This window comes from Electrophorus electricus, chromosome 6, assembly GCF_013358815.1.
Source record: "Electrophorus electricus isolate fEleEle1 chromosome 6, fEleEle1.pri, whole genome shotgun sequence".
NCBI classification, from domain to species: domain Eukaryota; kingdom Metazoa; phylum Chordata; class Actinopteri; order Gymnotiformes; family Gymnotidae; genus Electrophorus; species Electrophorus electricus.
The window spans coordinates 25639407-25655673 of NC_049540.1; the positions used below are offsets into that span (position 1 = coordinate 25639407).

General features: G+C 44.3%; 1 protein-coding gene across 13 annotated transcripts in view; it reads right to left on the bottom strand.

Moving 5' to 3' along the window:
• cacna1bb (calcium channel, voltage-dependent, N type, alpha 1B subunit, b) overlaps window positions 1-16267 on the bottom strand; it is a 105804-nt gene that overhangs the window by 86470 nt on the left and 3067 nt on the right. For all 13 annotated transcript variants that reach the window (XM_035526991.1, XM_035526990.1, XM_035526992.1 and 10 more), the window contains exon 3: window positions 14586-14725. In XM_035526991.1, the coding sequence (XP_035382884.1) occupies window positions 14586-14725 (140 nt within the window). The remainder of the gene's footprint in view (window positions 1-14585; window positions 14726-16267) is intronic.

Genomic DNA, 16267 nt, shown 5'->3' on the forward strand with positions numbered 1-16267 from the left:
ACTTGAACTTGACTTGACTGCGGCTTCCATCAGCAGTGGCACAGGAGCAGGGTGGTTCTTCATGGTGTTGGTTGTAGTGCATGCTGTACTTCTGCAAGTCAAAGTGCTCTCAAGTAGTTTTCCCCATAGAGTAACAGTAAAGGCAGAAGCAGATCCAGCATGTGATTTTTCAGGTGAAATCAGAGCACAGTGAGGCACGAAACACAACCTCCACAAAACCTCTCCTTAAAAGAACAAACTTGCTACGTTTAGCAAGCTAGGCTCACGATATGTAAGCTCTATTAACCATTCCTGGGTTTATGAAAAAATTAAACACAAAAAGGCTTGAAAAAGAGGAAAAGAAACTAATGTGTATACCACAAACACACCATGTTTGTGGCTGACATTTCATTCTACTGTAGGTATCACTCATATCTGTGTCTAACAATGAGCCAGAAAGGGACATGGTTTTCCCTCCATATTCGTCAATCAAATTGCCTCTGGTAACAGGTTTCAAGTACTTTTGGGGCAGCATAAAATATATAAAATTTTATGTTTAGGAAATATATTTGTGTTATTAAGATTAAACCTATTGTTTAGATTCAAATGAGAATAACAATGTTTAGTAGTGCTGCTTTCTGTGCATGTGTGCATGCATGTTTGCAGATGTGTGTATGCATGTGTGTGTAGAGAGAAATAAAGAATAGCTGCCTACATTCAGTAGTACACTTTGTATGTAGGATGCATCTGAGGGTGTGTGAGACAGACAGATAGATAGACGGGAGGACAGACAGACAGACAGACAGACAGACAGACAGACAGACAGATGACAGAGAAAAGAGAGAAAGTGTGTGTGATAGTACTTAAGCATAAACCTTGCTGGAAACAGCTCATTCTTTGTCACCATAGTAACAAGAAGGTGACATGACGGAGACTCTGCTGGGCTTATTGGAGCACAGCATCAGTCTGACAGAGAGACACATGGGGACGACTGAGAAGGATCACACTACTCTTTTTGTTAGTTTACCGACAGTATTACAAAAACCCAGGAACAAGTAAGAATATAACACCTGTGCTTATTTACTTTGAGGTAGCAATCTGCGTAGCACCTGACAATATCATCTGTTGTTTAGAACGTGCAGATTACTAAATACATGCAGTAAACCGGATAGAGGCATCACTGGCCCCGTGTCAGAGGGATTTAGAAATAGAGGCTGCTTTGAAGAGCCAGTTGGAGTAAAAGCTGCTAAGATGAGGGCTGCAGTGGCAGGGAATGTCGCATGGCAGGGAATGTCGCATGGCAGGGAATGACCCTGAGCATCAGGATGCCTTTCTTTAGATCTGAACAGGTATTAACATTTTAAATGTCAGTTGAAGAGGTCGGAGGACCTTTGGTAGGAGAAGCCTGAGAGGGTAAATGAGAGAGAGTGAGAAGGCGAGAGAGAGAGAGAGAGAGAGAGAGAGAGAGAGAGAGAGAGAGAGAGAAAAGGGGATGGAGAAGAGGAAGACTAGTCAGAAAGCTCTTTCCGAGTACACTGTACAGTGGTGGGTAGTAGCTGCTACCTGGCATTATTTCAGCACTGCTAAAAGGGCAGCTATCTGTTACTACCTGGCAGTTTGTGAGGTAGTGGCATGCATACAGCGGTATGGATACAGCATCCTGACAAAACCTGCAGCTATTCTGCTCCACGGATTTTTTTTAATCAGCTTAACCTATCTGAAAAACATGTTCTTGCAAGCCACATATAATATAAACATGCTACCATTCATTCTGTCTAAAACCTAGATATACTGATAATTTTACATAATAATTTTAATGGCAAAGATGTGGAATTTTGCAATAGCAGCAATTGTTCTGGTTCAGTTTGACTTTGAGCTTCAATCCATCCGACGTCCCAGTACGGTTTACCAAAGTGGCACGAAGCTTTACATTCTGGGTAGAATCATGAGTGTAAATCTGGTATTATCCAGTAGGTTTACCAAGGTGGCACCAAGCTTTACATTCTGGGTAGAATCATGAGAGTAAATCTGGTATTAACCAGTAGGTTTACCAAGGTGGCCCCAAGCTTTACATTCTGGGTAGAATCATGAGAGTAATTCTAGTATTAACCAGTAAGTTTACCAAGGTGGCAACAAGCTTTACATTCTGTGTAGAATCATGAGAGTAAATCTGGTATTAACCAGCAGGTTTCCCAAGGTGGCACCAAGCTTTACATTCTGGGTAGAATCATGAGATTAAATCTGGTATTAACCAGTAGGTTTACCAAGGTGGCACCAAGCTTTACATTCTGGGTAGAATCATGAGAGTAAATCTGGTATTATCCAGTAGGTTCACCCCCCCCCCCCCCCCAGTCTCCAATCATTCCTCACAAATCACAGACAGCCAGCACTAAAATCAATTGCCATGGAGACTAAAAAGCCTCCCCGGTGTTCGGTGCCCTGTTCCTAAAACACAGCATGGTGATGAACGTAGTTCATCATGAGTCGCTGTCAATTCATACTGCATTAACCAGAGCACATTGTATATAAAAGCTTTGTTAGCCAAACTTATGGCTGCCTGTAACTGTGTGTAAACTGCAGTGTGGTTTGTGCATAAACTGCTGTGCAAAACACATGCCGCCAAATTTAATATGTTTACACTTACATAAAAAAAATTAAATAGACCTTGTAACTGATATCTAAATATCACCACGATAAAATCCAAGCAGAGAGAAAACAGGCAAGCTTTGCATATCCTTATAATGATACCAGTAATGCAGAGAGAAGAATCACAAAAGGTTTGAACCACCCCCATTTTCACCTCCAGATGTGATGGTATCTCCTGAGACCACTCCTGGAAGACTTATTGGATGGTATATCTTGAGCCTGCCAGTCAGGACCAACTTCCTGAAACAACTTAAACAAATGTCATATTTTTGCTTCCCTCACCATGCTGCAGACAATCTATTCAGTTTGTTCCTCTAGGGATCACTGCTGCACAATTAGTTCTGATCTCCAGCCAGCAAGGTCAAAGAGTTAGAGGAAACAGGAAATTTAACAACAAAATCTGCTAAACTGTTAAGAAATTAATGAATTCCTCATTGTCATAAGTGCAATGTGGCATGTTGATTGAATAAAAACTCACCGTTGAACAAGAGCAGAGATAATGACTTTCCTCAGTGATGTAGTCAAACACGCATGATCTTATCCTGATACCATAGTGAGTCAGGTGACAACAGTAGTGATTCAATGCAGTACAGTACTAATACTGCTTACTGTAGATTGTGCCATGTCTGGGACAGCCTAAGAATGGGCTTCTTCTTTAGGTAAAATAACCTTACTATAATTTTCACAGATTATTAGTTGTTTTTTGTTTGTTTTTGGTTTTTTTGTTGTTGTTGTTTTTTTAATGAAAGCTGAGAAGCAGTAGGGAACTAATTCTTGAGTGTGTGTGTGAGTGTGTATGGCACACCGGGATCTGAGGCCCCTCCACCTGCTTCTGGACTCCCTGGGCTGCAGAGCAGTGAAGAACTGAGGTAGGGCTCTAGACAGAGGTGGCCAGCCAGTGTCTGAGAGCTCACGGGCAATTTCAGCAGACACGAGTGTGCACTTCAGCAACTGCACAAACCATTCCAACTCCTCCTTGAGGTCAGCCAAAGGTCAGCACCATGCAGGAGATGAGACTCAGCAAGAGAAAGATGTTCTTCTCTGGACCCCATGCCATGGTGGTGTCTCCATACCATGATTACAACTAGAGGTAGGTCATGTAAAGAACTTTACTCAGCTTGTATTTATGCTTTATGAGAAACCCTAGAAGATATGGCTAGTGATACAATGTTATGGAGTAAGTAAACCTTGAGTGAATTTTTTGTGTTGAGAGTTCACATTCATTCTTCTTACAAATTCTATTAAGCTTCTTTGGAATGAATATTTAAACAAAAAAGCTGTGAATTGGACTACTCTCAAGCACCTTCAAACCCTGTCTTCACACGTTAACACATACGTCCACACTTAGAACACATTACCGCTACTGCTCTGACACATCATGTAATGAGTCCTCATTACAACGAGTAGAAACCTGAAAGCAAACACTGAAACATTCATGTTGGCATAGCAAATATACTCACACTGCATATACTCACACTCACATTATTTACACTGTATATACTGACGCTCACAGCATTCTCACTGCATATCTCACAGTCCTATTACTCAATGCATGTAACAACACTCATATCTTCCCCAGTGCACATATTCATGCTCACACAAAGCACTCAGTCATTTTTATTGACTGAGAAAGTAGTTCATTTATATTATTTCATTAATATATTATATCATTAGATCTAACTTCCACATTTGGCAGAAAATCAAAGTCACATAGTACGCAAGCGTCAGCTGGCTGCACAGTTCAAGAGCACTGCTGTTCATCATCGCTGAAAAACAGAACGACAACAAGCCCAAGAGCAATGCGAAGCACTTCACATCAGAAGGAAGAGATGTGCAGCGCAGGACAAGCCAGAGGAAAAAAGCAGGGCTCCGTTCTGCAGGATTGGTATGCCAAAGAGATCACCACGCCTGTCAGGCCCAGGCAAGAGGCTGCCCCTCAGGCTCTAGCCGGCCATGTCGGCCTAATCCACCCAGAAGCTCCCGCTGGTCCCCTCTTCCTTTCAAACCCTCATGTAATCTTTCCCTCTCTATCCTCCTACCTGTTCACACTTCCGCCCAGGTCCTCGCCATCTTCCTCTGGAACAAAGGTAGCATACACACAGAGAAAAAACACTGCACAAACAATTCGTGACACCCTAATCAAATGACAAACTCCTGTCTGCTAGTGTGTCAAATTACTGCAAAAAGTAAAAATCAAATACAATACAATAACAGGGAAAAAAGGAACAGTAACAGAGGCAAAAACAACTCTGGCCCAGGATGGGGGAAGCGCACTCTTTTCTCAGACTGAGTGTAGAGAAGCTTGTTTTTCATGATCCTGCTTCGTCTGAGAGTGTGCTGATAAGCAGTGTGTGGCACTGGGCTTTCTCTGACACTTCCCTCGAACAGAGACTGACTCGGGCTGTACCCCACTTCATGCTTCCCCTCTCCTCTTCTCTCTCTCCTCAGCTGGATAGTAAGTGCAGCAAAGCACTCATTATAGCCCTCATAAAATTCCCTAGCCCACATATTCCCCCAGAGTCTGCCCTGCTGGCCCTGATGGAATTAGGAGAACACATGCAGACAGGGATGATCAATGCTTTTAATTATTGAACAGTAAGTGTATGCTCTCATATCCCTCAGTGTTAGCTGTGATATTGGGGTCAGTATCTAACTGCCTCATGAGATGGGGAGCAGACACAAATATGACCACAGAGACAACGCAATAAAACCAGAGTCTGATGAGTACATAACGCCAGTGGCCAGGGGTAATCAAATGAACCACTACTAGTGCTAAGAATACAAATGCTTTTTGCTCATTAGTGAAGCATGATTACAATCATTAAACAGCCATGTCTCGGACATGTGGCGTCCATCCCCCTTCTCCATCCATTCTCCACCCATCCTCTCCACTCCTTCTCCAACTCTCTTCTCTACCCATCCTCCATCCTGTCTCTCCACCCATCCTCCACAACTCCTCTCTGGCCCCTTCTCCATCCCTACTCTCCACCCCTCCTTTCTACCGCTCCCCCTCACCCCTTCTCTGCCCAACCTCTTCTACTCTCCTTGGTTCTCCACACCTTCTCAACCCCCGAGCTGGAACTCATTCTGGCTCTTTTACAGACACAGGGCTGCAGCCATGTCACACATGCCATGACACCAAAAGGTGACCCCCTTCCTCAGGGAGAAAGCCATACAACGGAGCTGACGCAAATGTCACCAACACCACCGCAAATGACTCCGGTCCCCTCCATAACTCTTTCCCACACACACACACAAACAGAGCGGCATACACATACGCACAAACACATTTACAAGCATGTATAGTCTCTTAAATATAAAACCGAAGCCACAGCTCTAAAAACATAAACATACCAACAGCAGTACTGAAGATAAGCTAAAAAGCCCCACATTCAGCCTTTCAAATCAAATCAAATAAATTGTATCATGACGCACATACACACGAGTTAGGTGGGTGAAAAGCTTAAGTGTTTACTTCTTATACTCTTGCAGGATTGATTTACAAAAAATATACCTGTGAATATTACCATGTCCATATCCTAAAAAAGTAAATCTGTGTATATAGATGTGCAAAAATATATATATATATATTTAAAAAAATATAAAAATACAGTTATACAAATGCCTTCCACACACCGCGCATTCATCATACATACATTGCAATACAATCCAAGACACTGTGTCAGAGACAGAATGAGTTGAGTGGTGGTAGTAGTAGTATGCCACAAAATATTATATATTATTGTCCAAGATATTTTACATGACAATGCATGTAACGTGCAAAGCAACCGGTGAGGGATGGATTCTCCACGTGAGTGTGAGTATATGAGAGTACAGGCCGCGCCAGAGTACTACTGGCTGTTCAGTCGTCTGATGGCCTGTGGAAAGAATCTGTTGGCAGGTTGTGGTTTGTATGCTTCTGAACCATCTTGCAACAGTAAGAACATACTGTGACTTGGGTAGGTGGCGTCTCTTGTGATCCTCTTGGACTTCCTCAGACAGCTTTTGGTGTACAGCTCCAGAAATGATGGGAGTTCAACCGCAGTGACGTGTTAAGCTGTCCTTACCACCGTCTGCAGAGCTTTCTGGTCCAGAGCGGTGCGCTTCCCATACCAGGCGATGATGCAGCTTGACAGGACACACTCCACCGTGCAGGTGTAGAACATGCCGAGGATGCAGGCATTCGAACCTCCGCAACCTTCAGAGACAGAAAAGACTGTTGTGCCTTTTCACCACGCGAGTGGTGTGCATGGTCCATGTGAGGGCCTTGGTGGTGTTTATGCAGAGGAACCTAAAGCTGCTGACCATCTCTACTGTAGTCCCATTGATGATAATGGGCATGTGCTACAGCTCCTTCTTTGGAAAGTCCAACGTCAGCTCCTTGGTCTTGCTGACGTTGAGTGAAAGAATATTCTTCTGGTCCCAGTGTATCAGGGAACTAACCTCCTCTCTGTAGGCTGGTCCTTATAGGAGAGCAGGCCTATTATCGTTTCGTTATCATCAAATTTAATGACGATGTTCACTGTGACAGTGTCACTGCATGACATATAAGGTAATCAGCGGAAAGTGTTTCCTTCCGAAATCAACTTGATCGTTCCCGCTCTTCCAACACATGGAGGCCTGCTTCAACTGTGTGAGATCACGTTCTCAGAACCTGCCAATCACTTCCAGAGAGTCATACCACGTTTACACAGTGGTGCAGAACGGCAGCTGTTTTGTCATGATTCCATCTTGCTCTGTTCATGTTTTAAGCAACAGAGCTGTTAATGTCAGCACACGTGTCTAATTTTGCTTTTGTGACATTTTGCATTAGCAGCATATGCAGTCATGGGTCGTAGGTAGGAGCAAATATTTCACAGTTATATGCTAATCACATTTCTGAGGAGATTAAATGTGAGCGAGCTGGTTACAGAGAGGGCCAGGTCTCGTGTTAACCTCGTGAGGGGCGTCACTCATAAAGCAGGGTCAAGAGGAGGGTTGTGGCCCCTCTCTCGCAGTGTCTGCAGCTGGAGTGGGCCCTTGGTGAAGATCAGAGGGCCAGATCATTGCAAAGCAGAGATGGGGAACGCCATCTGGGGAAGGAGAACCGGACGAAAGAGACGACCGAAGTAGAGCTAAAGATCAACAGGTCTCAACTCTGTACATCCTTCGGATTTTAAAAAGTGTTTACCATAGGTGATGATTTTAGAGAGAAAAAAAAAATCCCAGAAGGCCGCTCCATGATTTTTCATCTCAGCCAAGAATTAGGAAAGTTAAAAGCAACTAATTTGAAGATCTTAAAACTCTTGTAGTAGAAAGTTGAAAAAAGTCAGTCAGAAACGTAGCTTGGAGTAAACACTAAACAGGGTGGGCAGTGAGATCACTAGAACATGATACTCCTGTTCATTGTTTGTGGGAGGAATCTCTCACTGTAGGAGAAGTCTCATTGTAGGATGAGCCTCAGTATATGAGGAGTCTCACTGTGGGAGTTTCAGTGAGGTTCATCATTAGTACAAGGGACAATCAGAGAGGTTTAAAAGGTGTTGTAAATGAGGCATAGAGCTATACAAACTTGGTTTTGTGAGTATGTGTTTTGTGTAAGACAGAAGAAACTAATAATAATATAAAGCCTAAAAATAAAATAATGATATAATGATATAAAGCCTACTTACAGAAGGACTCCAATAGTACTAGTAATGCCATCTGTGCACCGTAATAAAGGGGCTGTAATATACAAATCAAAATGAAACCCATGAGGTTTGTTTTTTTTGTTCCCCCTCTCATAAACGAGACAGAAGCAGAGTCATAATCAGAGGCTAAAAGGGCCCACATCTCTAGCACAGGTCGGTTGTGTGTGTGAAGCAAACACCTGCAGGAGACATGTAAATACAACAGACTGGCATTGTGTATGGAAGAAATGAAACACCTGCACAGAGACCATATCATTATGAGACCACACAAGCTTTTCTATGGAAGACAGAAAAGGTAAAATATTCTGTGTGCTTTACTAAAGTGGGAGAAATGGGGGAAAAAGAGAGAGAGAGAGAGAGAGAGAGAGAGAGAGAGAGAGAGAGAGAGAGAGAGAGAGAGAGAGAGAGACTGAGAGAGAAAGAGAAACAGAGTGAGAGAAAGAGAAAGAGGGAGTGAGAGACTGAGTGAGCGAGCGAGTGAGTGAGTGAGTGAGTGAGTGAGTGAAAGATTGAGACCTACACATGGCCCGTAGTCACGTGCCCAATGAAGAGCTTGTCAGCATCACTTCTGTCAAGTCTTGAAAGCAACATGCAGCTCAGGGAAAACATCTCACAAAGCCTCTCAAAAGAAAACAACTCAGTGAGCATCACTGTCACACCACAGCCATCTATTTTCAAAATACCCACTTTTCAGGAGACTAAGCAAGAACAAAACCTTATCACAATATTCTAAAATGTTCAGAGCTTATAGTGGAGCCCCCAGTGATTGAAAAAAATCAGGCTGCGTAGGGGGAGGGTCAATGATCAAGTTAGGTCAATTTAAAAAAATTCCTTTTTTTCTGCAAGGAGTAAACAGCAAGTGTAGTCTACAGAGGACAGTAGAGAAAAAGGGAGACAGAAGAAGCAGACAGAGGTGTCCATACTGAAGAAGCAGGGACCTGCTTCAAAGTGGCTTTAATGATGAGGACACTAATTGTCAGAACTACATTATCCATTATGTGTGACGTCTTGGCTCGTGCTGTTTGTCTCTCAGGCTCTAGGTAGACGCACCCTAAAACAAACATGTCCCGCCAACACACATTACCTTCCCACAAACACTAATTGCTTTATCATCCCACTGACCCCATCGCCCCCAGTGCTGTTGGAACTGGGTGCGTCACACACAGCTTGTAGAGCATGTGCTCAGGTGAGGAGAATGAACACAGCATTCAGCAGCAGTACCAGCCCTGGCTCCTGTGCGCGTCACTGCTACACGATTTCTACACCCACGAGGACACACGTGTGTGCATACACAAAGCTCGGCATCAGACCTCGAGGGAGAGCGTCGCCCTCGGTGTGAGGAGGCACTGGCGAGCGTTCAAATGGCACTCGAGCCCTTGTCGTTGGGGACGGAGCAAAGTGAGTCGCCGCCACTTTGAAGGCAGCCACTGCTTTGCCGGGCAACGAATACATGAAAGCAGCCCGGGCCCTCCTGCTCTTCTTTGAAGTCAGGGCTTTGGCGCCCGGCAGGAGTGCCATGGAACAGGGACTGCTTGCCACGGCTAGAGCTCGGAGCATGACGAGTGACGCGGGCATAACAGCCAGAGACGATGTGACCCACGTGCGGACCGGACGCAGAGATAGAAGATGAGCCCTACAAAGACGAGGAATGTGTTTGATTGAGTAGCCCCCCCACCCACTCACACAGTGCACCTAGTACTGCCTGCCCTCAGGGTCATACCTGTCCTGCCCTCGGGGACCTACCTACCCTGGGTTATCACAGACCGAGGCAAACAGCCCACTCATCAGTTTACTCCATGTCAGGGGGGAGGGGCTGTGCTGTAACCATAGTAACAGGCAGCAGCCTAAACGTCAGGGCTCCTACTGAGCACCCCATACTCAGAATGATGTGAGGACAGTCTGGCTGGGCCCCTCATGCGCTGTGCCTGTCTGGGGAATGATGTAGCTCTGAGCCTAAGTGGACGGAGAGTCTAAAGGAGGCACGCTGATCAAGGGGGGCTAATGGGAGGAAACGAACCCAGGCAAGGCAAACGTTCCACAGCTTATGCTGCTTCGAAGGAGCAGATCTGCTGTATGCACCTGATACTTAGAAAAATACTCTTCATGTTTAACTTCAATCTCAGGTCTGTACTGACCAATGGCTTCGTCCACATATCTTTACACATAAAACGCAAATACCATGATCATCAGGAAGAAAAGGTATTTAATGGACCGAGCATAAGGCTATCCTCTCTAGATAAGGAACACATCAGAGAATCCCAAGTAAGCTTAAACCTACATGTTGGCTGATGGCAATAGAAATAAATATCGTGTAAACTCTTTTAGCCTAGACCGCTCGGCTTGGGTGTGTGCTTGTCTGCTCGTTGTGTTCCTGAGCTCTGCGCTATCGATCCGTACCCAAGGGCAACAGACACAGAGTCATTCTCACATTAACAGCTCCTCCTGTCTCATGGGTACAGGACGCAAAGGTGCGCCTGTCCCCAGAGCTGCACCAGCCGTTTCACCCAGCAGTCGCATATCGAGTCGGGCTGACCCGAGTGCAGCCAGGCAGCGTCTGCGGGAGGACAGCAGAGCGGAGCCACTGAGCACGAGGAGAAAAGCCCCAGTGAGTGCCTCCGCGCCCTAACGAACACCAGTGCTTCACATGAAGGTTCGAATACATGGAATACATGGAGGGAGTATAGCAACAGTATAATTTTCTATTATTCAAATAACCAATTAACCAACAAATCTGATCTCACACATCAATGTCTTTGCTGACATTGGATGAATGTTTTCCAGAAAATCTTGGGATTTGGGATGGAATTGAAGTCTTCAGGAAAAAAAAAAGTTATACAAAACATTCTTGTGTTCATGTACAGGAGAATCTATTAATGATCTAGCAGTGAAAAAGGAAGAGACCCCAGGGGCAGAGGGAGCGGTTGGATTTGTTGTATACAAGTGAACGTGTGTTTGTTGTATATGAGAGAACGTGTGTTCGAGCATAGCCATGTATAGCACAACTCACAAACACACACACACACACACACACACACACACACACACACACACACACCCACACACACACACACACACACACACACACACACACACACACACACACCCACTCACACACACATACATACACACACACACACACACACACACACACACACACACACACACACAGCATATTAACCTCTCTTTCAGATGCAGCCTCTTCATGTCCACCAGATAGTGCCACTTGCAGATGTAGGTTTATTACCTGCCATGTTGGAGCAGTTATCACAGGTACAAAGGTTACACAGAGAGAGGGAAGCAAGACAAACAGATGGAGAGCACTGTATAGAGATTATAGTACGTGATTACTGACAGCAGTTACTCAGGTGCTAAGTGACAGCAGGTTGACTCTCGCTCTCTCTCTCTCTCTCTCTCTCTCTCTCTCTCTCTCTCTTTCCCTTTGTGAAAACAATAGCATTCAAAAACAATAACATTTATCCTACTCTGGATCTCCTGATGCTCCCAGCAGTCCTGCCAGCTGCACAGTGCCGCCAGAGTATAAATCATCGTTTAGGAGGAGTGCAAAGATGCAGGCATTCCACGCTGTAAGCACCTCGCCGTGAACGAAAGCATCATTGAATTAATCAGAACTATAATCGGGCAGTGGGGAGTGCTGGAGGGCGGGGGTGGGGGGAGAGGATGAGGGTGTGATCAGTCCATAGCATGTGAAGCTGAGAGTTAATAAGGAGCACTTTCGTGGGAAAACCAGGTGTGGATGGCCTTTGGTGGATGGGAGCTGGGGCAGTGGGTGGCAGACTGGGATGAGGAAGATGCTGCAGGAGAAGACATTCCATCATCTCCCGGAATCAGGGGGTTGCTTGAGGACAGCACGGGGCCAGGCTTCTGTTGTCGAGGTAACGGTAGCCGATGGTAACAACAGAGCTCTGTCTGGGAGTGTGTAGGACATCGTCCCTTCAAACATTTCTGATCTGATCGGGTAACGCACACCAAATGCACTCTCTTTCGTTAAATAAACCTTTTTCTTTATATACCTGTTAGCAATTGGCGTGACAAACACATATACTCAGTAATTAGTGTGGCTGTCAGCATACCTTTGGCCACAGAGGACTTACTTTAACCATAATTCTAAATGTCTAATTAAAAGGTTGAAGTAAAGTATTTCAATATTTTGGCATCTTTTCATATAGAAACACCAAACACCAAAGACACACTACCGCCTATGCAGCAATGTGTGGTGTATTTTAGTGAAGGTTTTGTAGTTTGATTTGCGGCAGGAGTCAGAAGGTTAGCGATTTGGATTTTATGACCTACTGAGAGTCGCACATGCCCCATTTCCCCAGTCAGAACTCAAGTGTAGCACAAGTGGACCATGATTTCACTTAAGGGATCGTAGTTCAGTCTAAACAATTACAGCAGCAATTTTTGTAACCATTTCAGCTCATGAAATGCTTGAAATGTGTGCATGAACACACATCTATCTGACCCAAATCTGTGTTGGTAGTTATGTGTGTATGATTATGGCCAAGATATAAAGATTTCTCTTTAAGGTCTCCACCAAACCTACAAATTGCTGTTTTCAGCAGCTCACTTGCAGCCAGTGTTTCAGGTCCCCAGTTCTCTGCAGCACGCATCGACCCTTTGGTCCTACTGCCTCTGCTGCGTTCACGTCTTCAGTTTTTCATTCTTTTCATTCGTTCAACTCTCTGCCCTTGATTTATCTGTTTATTCACTTTTCAGAACACCCATTATTTGCTCCATAAATAATTGGAACTGGTACTAGCAAGCGGCACCGCGCTCATAAATTGCAAAGTGTCATGGCCCAGTACAACACGCACACGTGGTAATAAGGGAGAGATGAGCAGGAGGAAGAAGACAAAACAATACAGAGGCAATATGGAAAAATCAAGGGACGATAAGTACGTCACTGACAAAAGGTTAAGGGACAGGAACGCAACATAAGAGGCGCACGTTTGGCAGGTTACGTGAGCTGATGTGTCACTGCCGTCCTTGAGCCGGAACAGTGGCAGCAGGCACACTGAAGGGTTCATTTCTGTTCCACTGATGTGACGAGCCCCATGGTGATGCATGTGAGCCACAGTGAGGCAGCAATTTATGACGTGCAAACAAAATACCGTTGTGAAAGTCCGACAACAGAGTTGGTGTATGTCTAAGATTACAGAGCGGTTTAGTAGAAGCACTCGCAAGCAATGAAGATAGGTTTTTACAAGGACTGGAAGATGATTGCTGCCGTTGTGCCCATTAGCAAGCCATCTGAACCCAGACTGTTTCAGCAGGACTGCCACTACAGTTAATAAATGCAATAGCTAAATTACATAAAGCAGAAAAAAAATCATCAGCTCTAGTTAAATAAACAGAGCTCAGGCAACACACTTTAAATAATGCAGACTGTCACGCCTAGATTCGAGACAAAACGTTTCCCACTCCTGGTCCTACGCTGTTGAAGTGTATAAACACAGAGAAATTCCCAGCTGTTTTGCGCAGTGATCCAGGCTGAGGACAGGAGAGCCACACAGCGGAACTGAGTCAACCACCCAGTGCTCCTCAGGTAAGCAGACCAACATCTGCCCCCTGGATGGCTGTCTGCAAAGTGCCCCGCTGTTCCAGATGGAATTAAGACACTGAACCATGAATCTTCCTCTGTTCTTTCAAGTAAAACTTTCCATTTAGTAGAGTGTGTGTGGGGTAAAGGCAGTTGAGTTAGTGACAGCGGAGTTCTTAGGATCCAACACTGTGCATGCATCACACCGACTGTCAAATGCCAGAAGAAAAGATTTCAGTACAACTTACATTAAATTACTTAATTCTGTTTGTGGACAATTAATATGCATTGGATATTTGCTGTATAAAGGAAGGTCTAGATAGAGAAAGATGCACACTTTAAAATTGTTTCATGGAAAAATATAGAAATATCCAAACCCTCCTCCTTTAAATCCCAAACATAGACCATTGATGCAGCAGTACAAGGAACCGTGAAAGTTCTCAGACAAGTCTACACTTCATATTTTGTCTATAAACATCTTCCTATTCTACTTACTGAGGGACAAACACACCAGAGGGTTCACGGCAGTACGGAAAGGAACCCGAGAAGAACGGTGGTATAAGCACTTCAGCAAAAATCCTCCAATTTCCTGAACACACAAAACACACACACCCACGCACACCCTTGCCAGCATACACGCATGCACGCACTCACACACACACACACACACACCCACACACACACCCCTATCTCCTGCATAGTGAGCCTCCATCCTGGGGCTGTGAACTCACCCAGTGAGCACGACCACAAAGTCCATTCCGTTCCAGCCATTGCGGAGGTAGGAGCCTTTGTGGAAGACAAAGCCCAGGGCGATGATCTTAATGCCAGCCTCAAAACAGAATATTCCAATAAAGTAGGGCTCTGTGTCATCCTGCCAAGAGAGATAGAGGGAATGAAGGAAAGGACGGCTTCTTTGTTCAAATGACGAGATGAATTACTGAAGCATGGATGGAAAGACAGACAAAGAGCAAAGGAGTGAAAGACAGCATATTCTACTTTCCACGCCGACACATTCAAAATGGACTGAGGAACAGGGACTCTGCTGGTAAGGAGAGGAGAAGGCTGTCCAAACCATGTGAAGAGCCCAGTACTGAAGGGAAGCTGTGTTGAGTTTGGACAAAACCCCTGAGTAACTACAAAAATGACCAGTGAAGCTCTGTAGATACAGCTATTATATACAAAAAGTGTATGCTTAACCAAACTGGTTGTAGGAGAAATACGCTTATTGTGCAGCTTGTTGAATCTAAGAAAGCATGAAGAGCATGTACAATAGAGGAGCACATCTCTCTGTCAATCATTGTGAAGGAGCTGCTCTGACCACAGCACTGCCTTTGAAATCTCGCCCATGAATATCTCCAAAGTCCCAGGACAGCTCAGGCACTTACACTGGTCTGACCTCCACCTCACTCCTTCCAAGCACATCTGTGCCCTTTCACATGAGTCAAATTTTAAAGCTTGCTTATAAAAAAAAACACCTTGATATACGTTCAACTTAGTTTTAAATGTAAATCTAACAATAATCTAGCTTTAGCACATTAGTGACATTCAGGAGTGCTTTGTAGAGGTTTTGCTAGTTAAATGATCATGGGGCTTCTAAATGTATTCCTTAGTCCTTGGGTTATGACATGTATAACTGTCAGAAATACTGAAGACAATGAACATATATTATTTAGATGTCTGAACAAGAAAACTGGTCATAGGGAGGTGTGGTTTTTGAAATGATCGCCAGACAATAGCAAAGCATATATTTAAGCAGCTGACTAATGCCTAAATGCAGTTTAAGTTTGCTACTTACCTGATCATGTATTATTACCAATGCAGCAATTTCATGTTTTGAATAACTTAACATTGAATATTCAATGTAATTAACTTTTGTCTGGGAAGTGACATTTTGATTAAAAACCTGATGTGAGCATAAATAGAGGATAGAAGATTATAAGCATGATAGTGTTGACAGTAGGCTACATGTGTATATATCAACGCAATGATTCATTTTCAATAATTATCCATCTTTAGAGTTTTAGCACACAAGTAATGGGAGCATCAACTGCAGGTAGAACTGTACATTTCCATCATACTGAGTACTTCTATTTTTAACTGCACCATAGTTTCTGACACTGTAGAAGCAGCGCAATAACATCCATGTTAAAATGGAGTACAGCATGGATCCTTCTGTATTGATTACCCTCCCCCTCTCCACCCAGTGGGTAGAATCTTTTGTTTGCTAATGGGCACGTGGAGCTGCTGATGGTGTCTCACAGTCATTGGGTTAATTGGGAACAGGAGCAGGTGGCCACGTTTGAGGAGAACATTGTCTCATGGTGGCTCTGCTCTAGAAACAGAACTGCACTGGCCACGGCCATTTCTGCCTACATACTCCATCTCATAAAGAGGATGCTATTGCCTCCTTCCA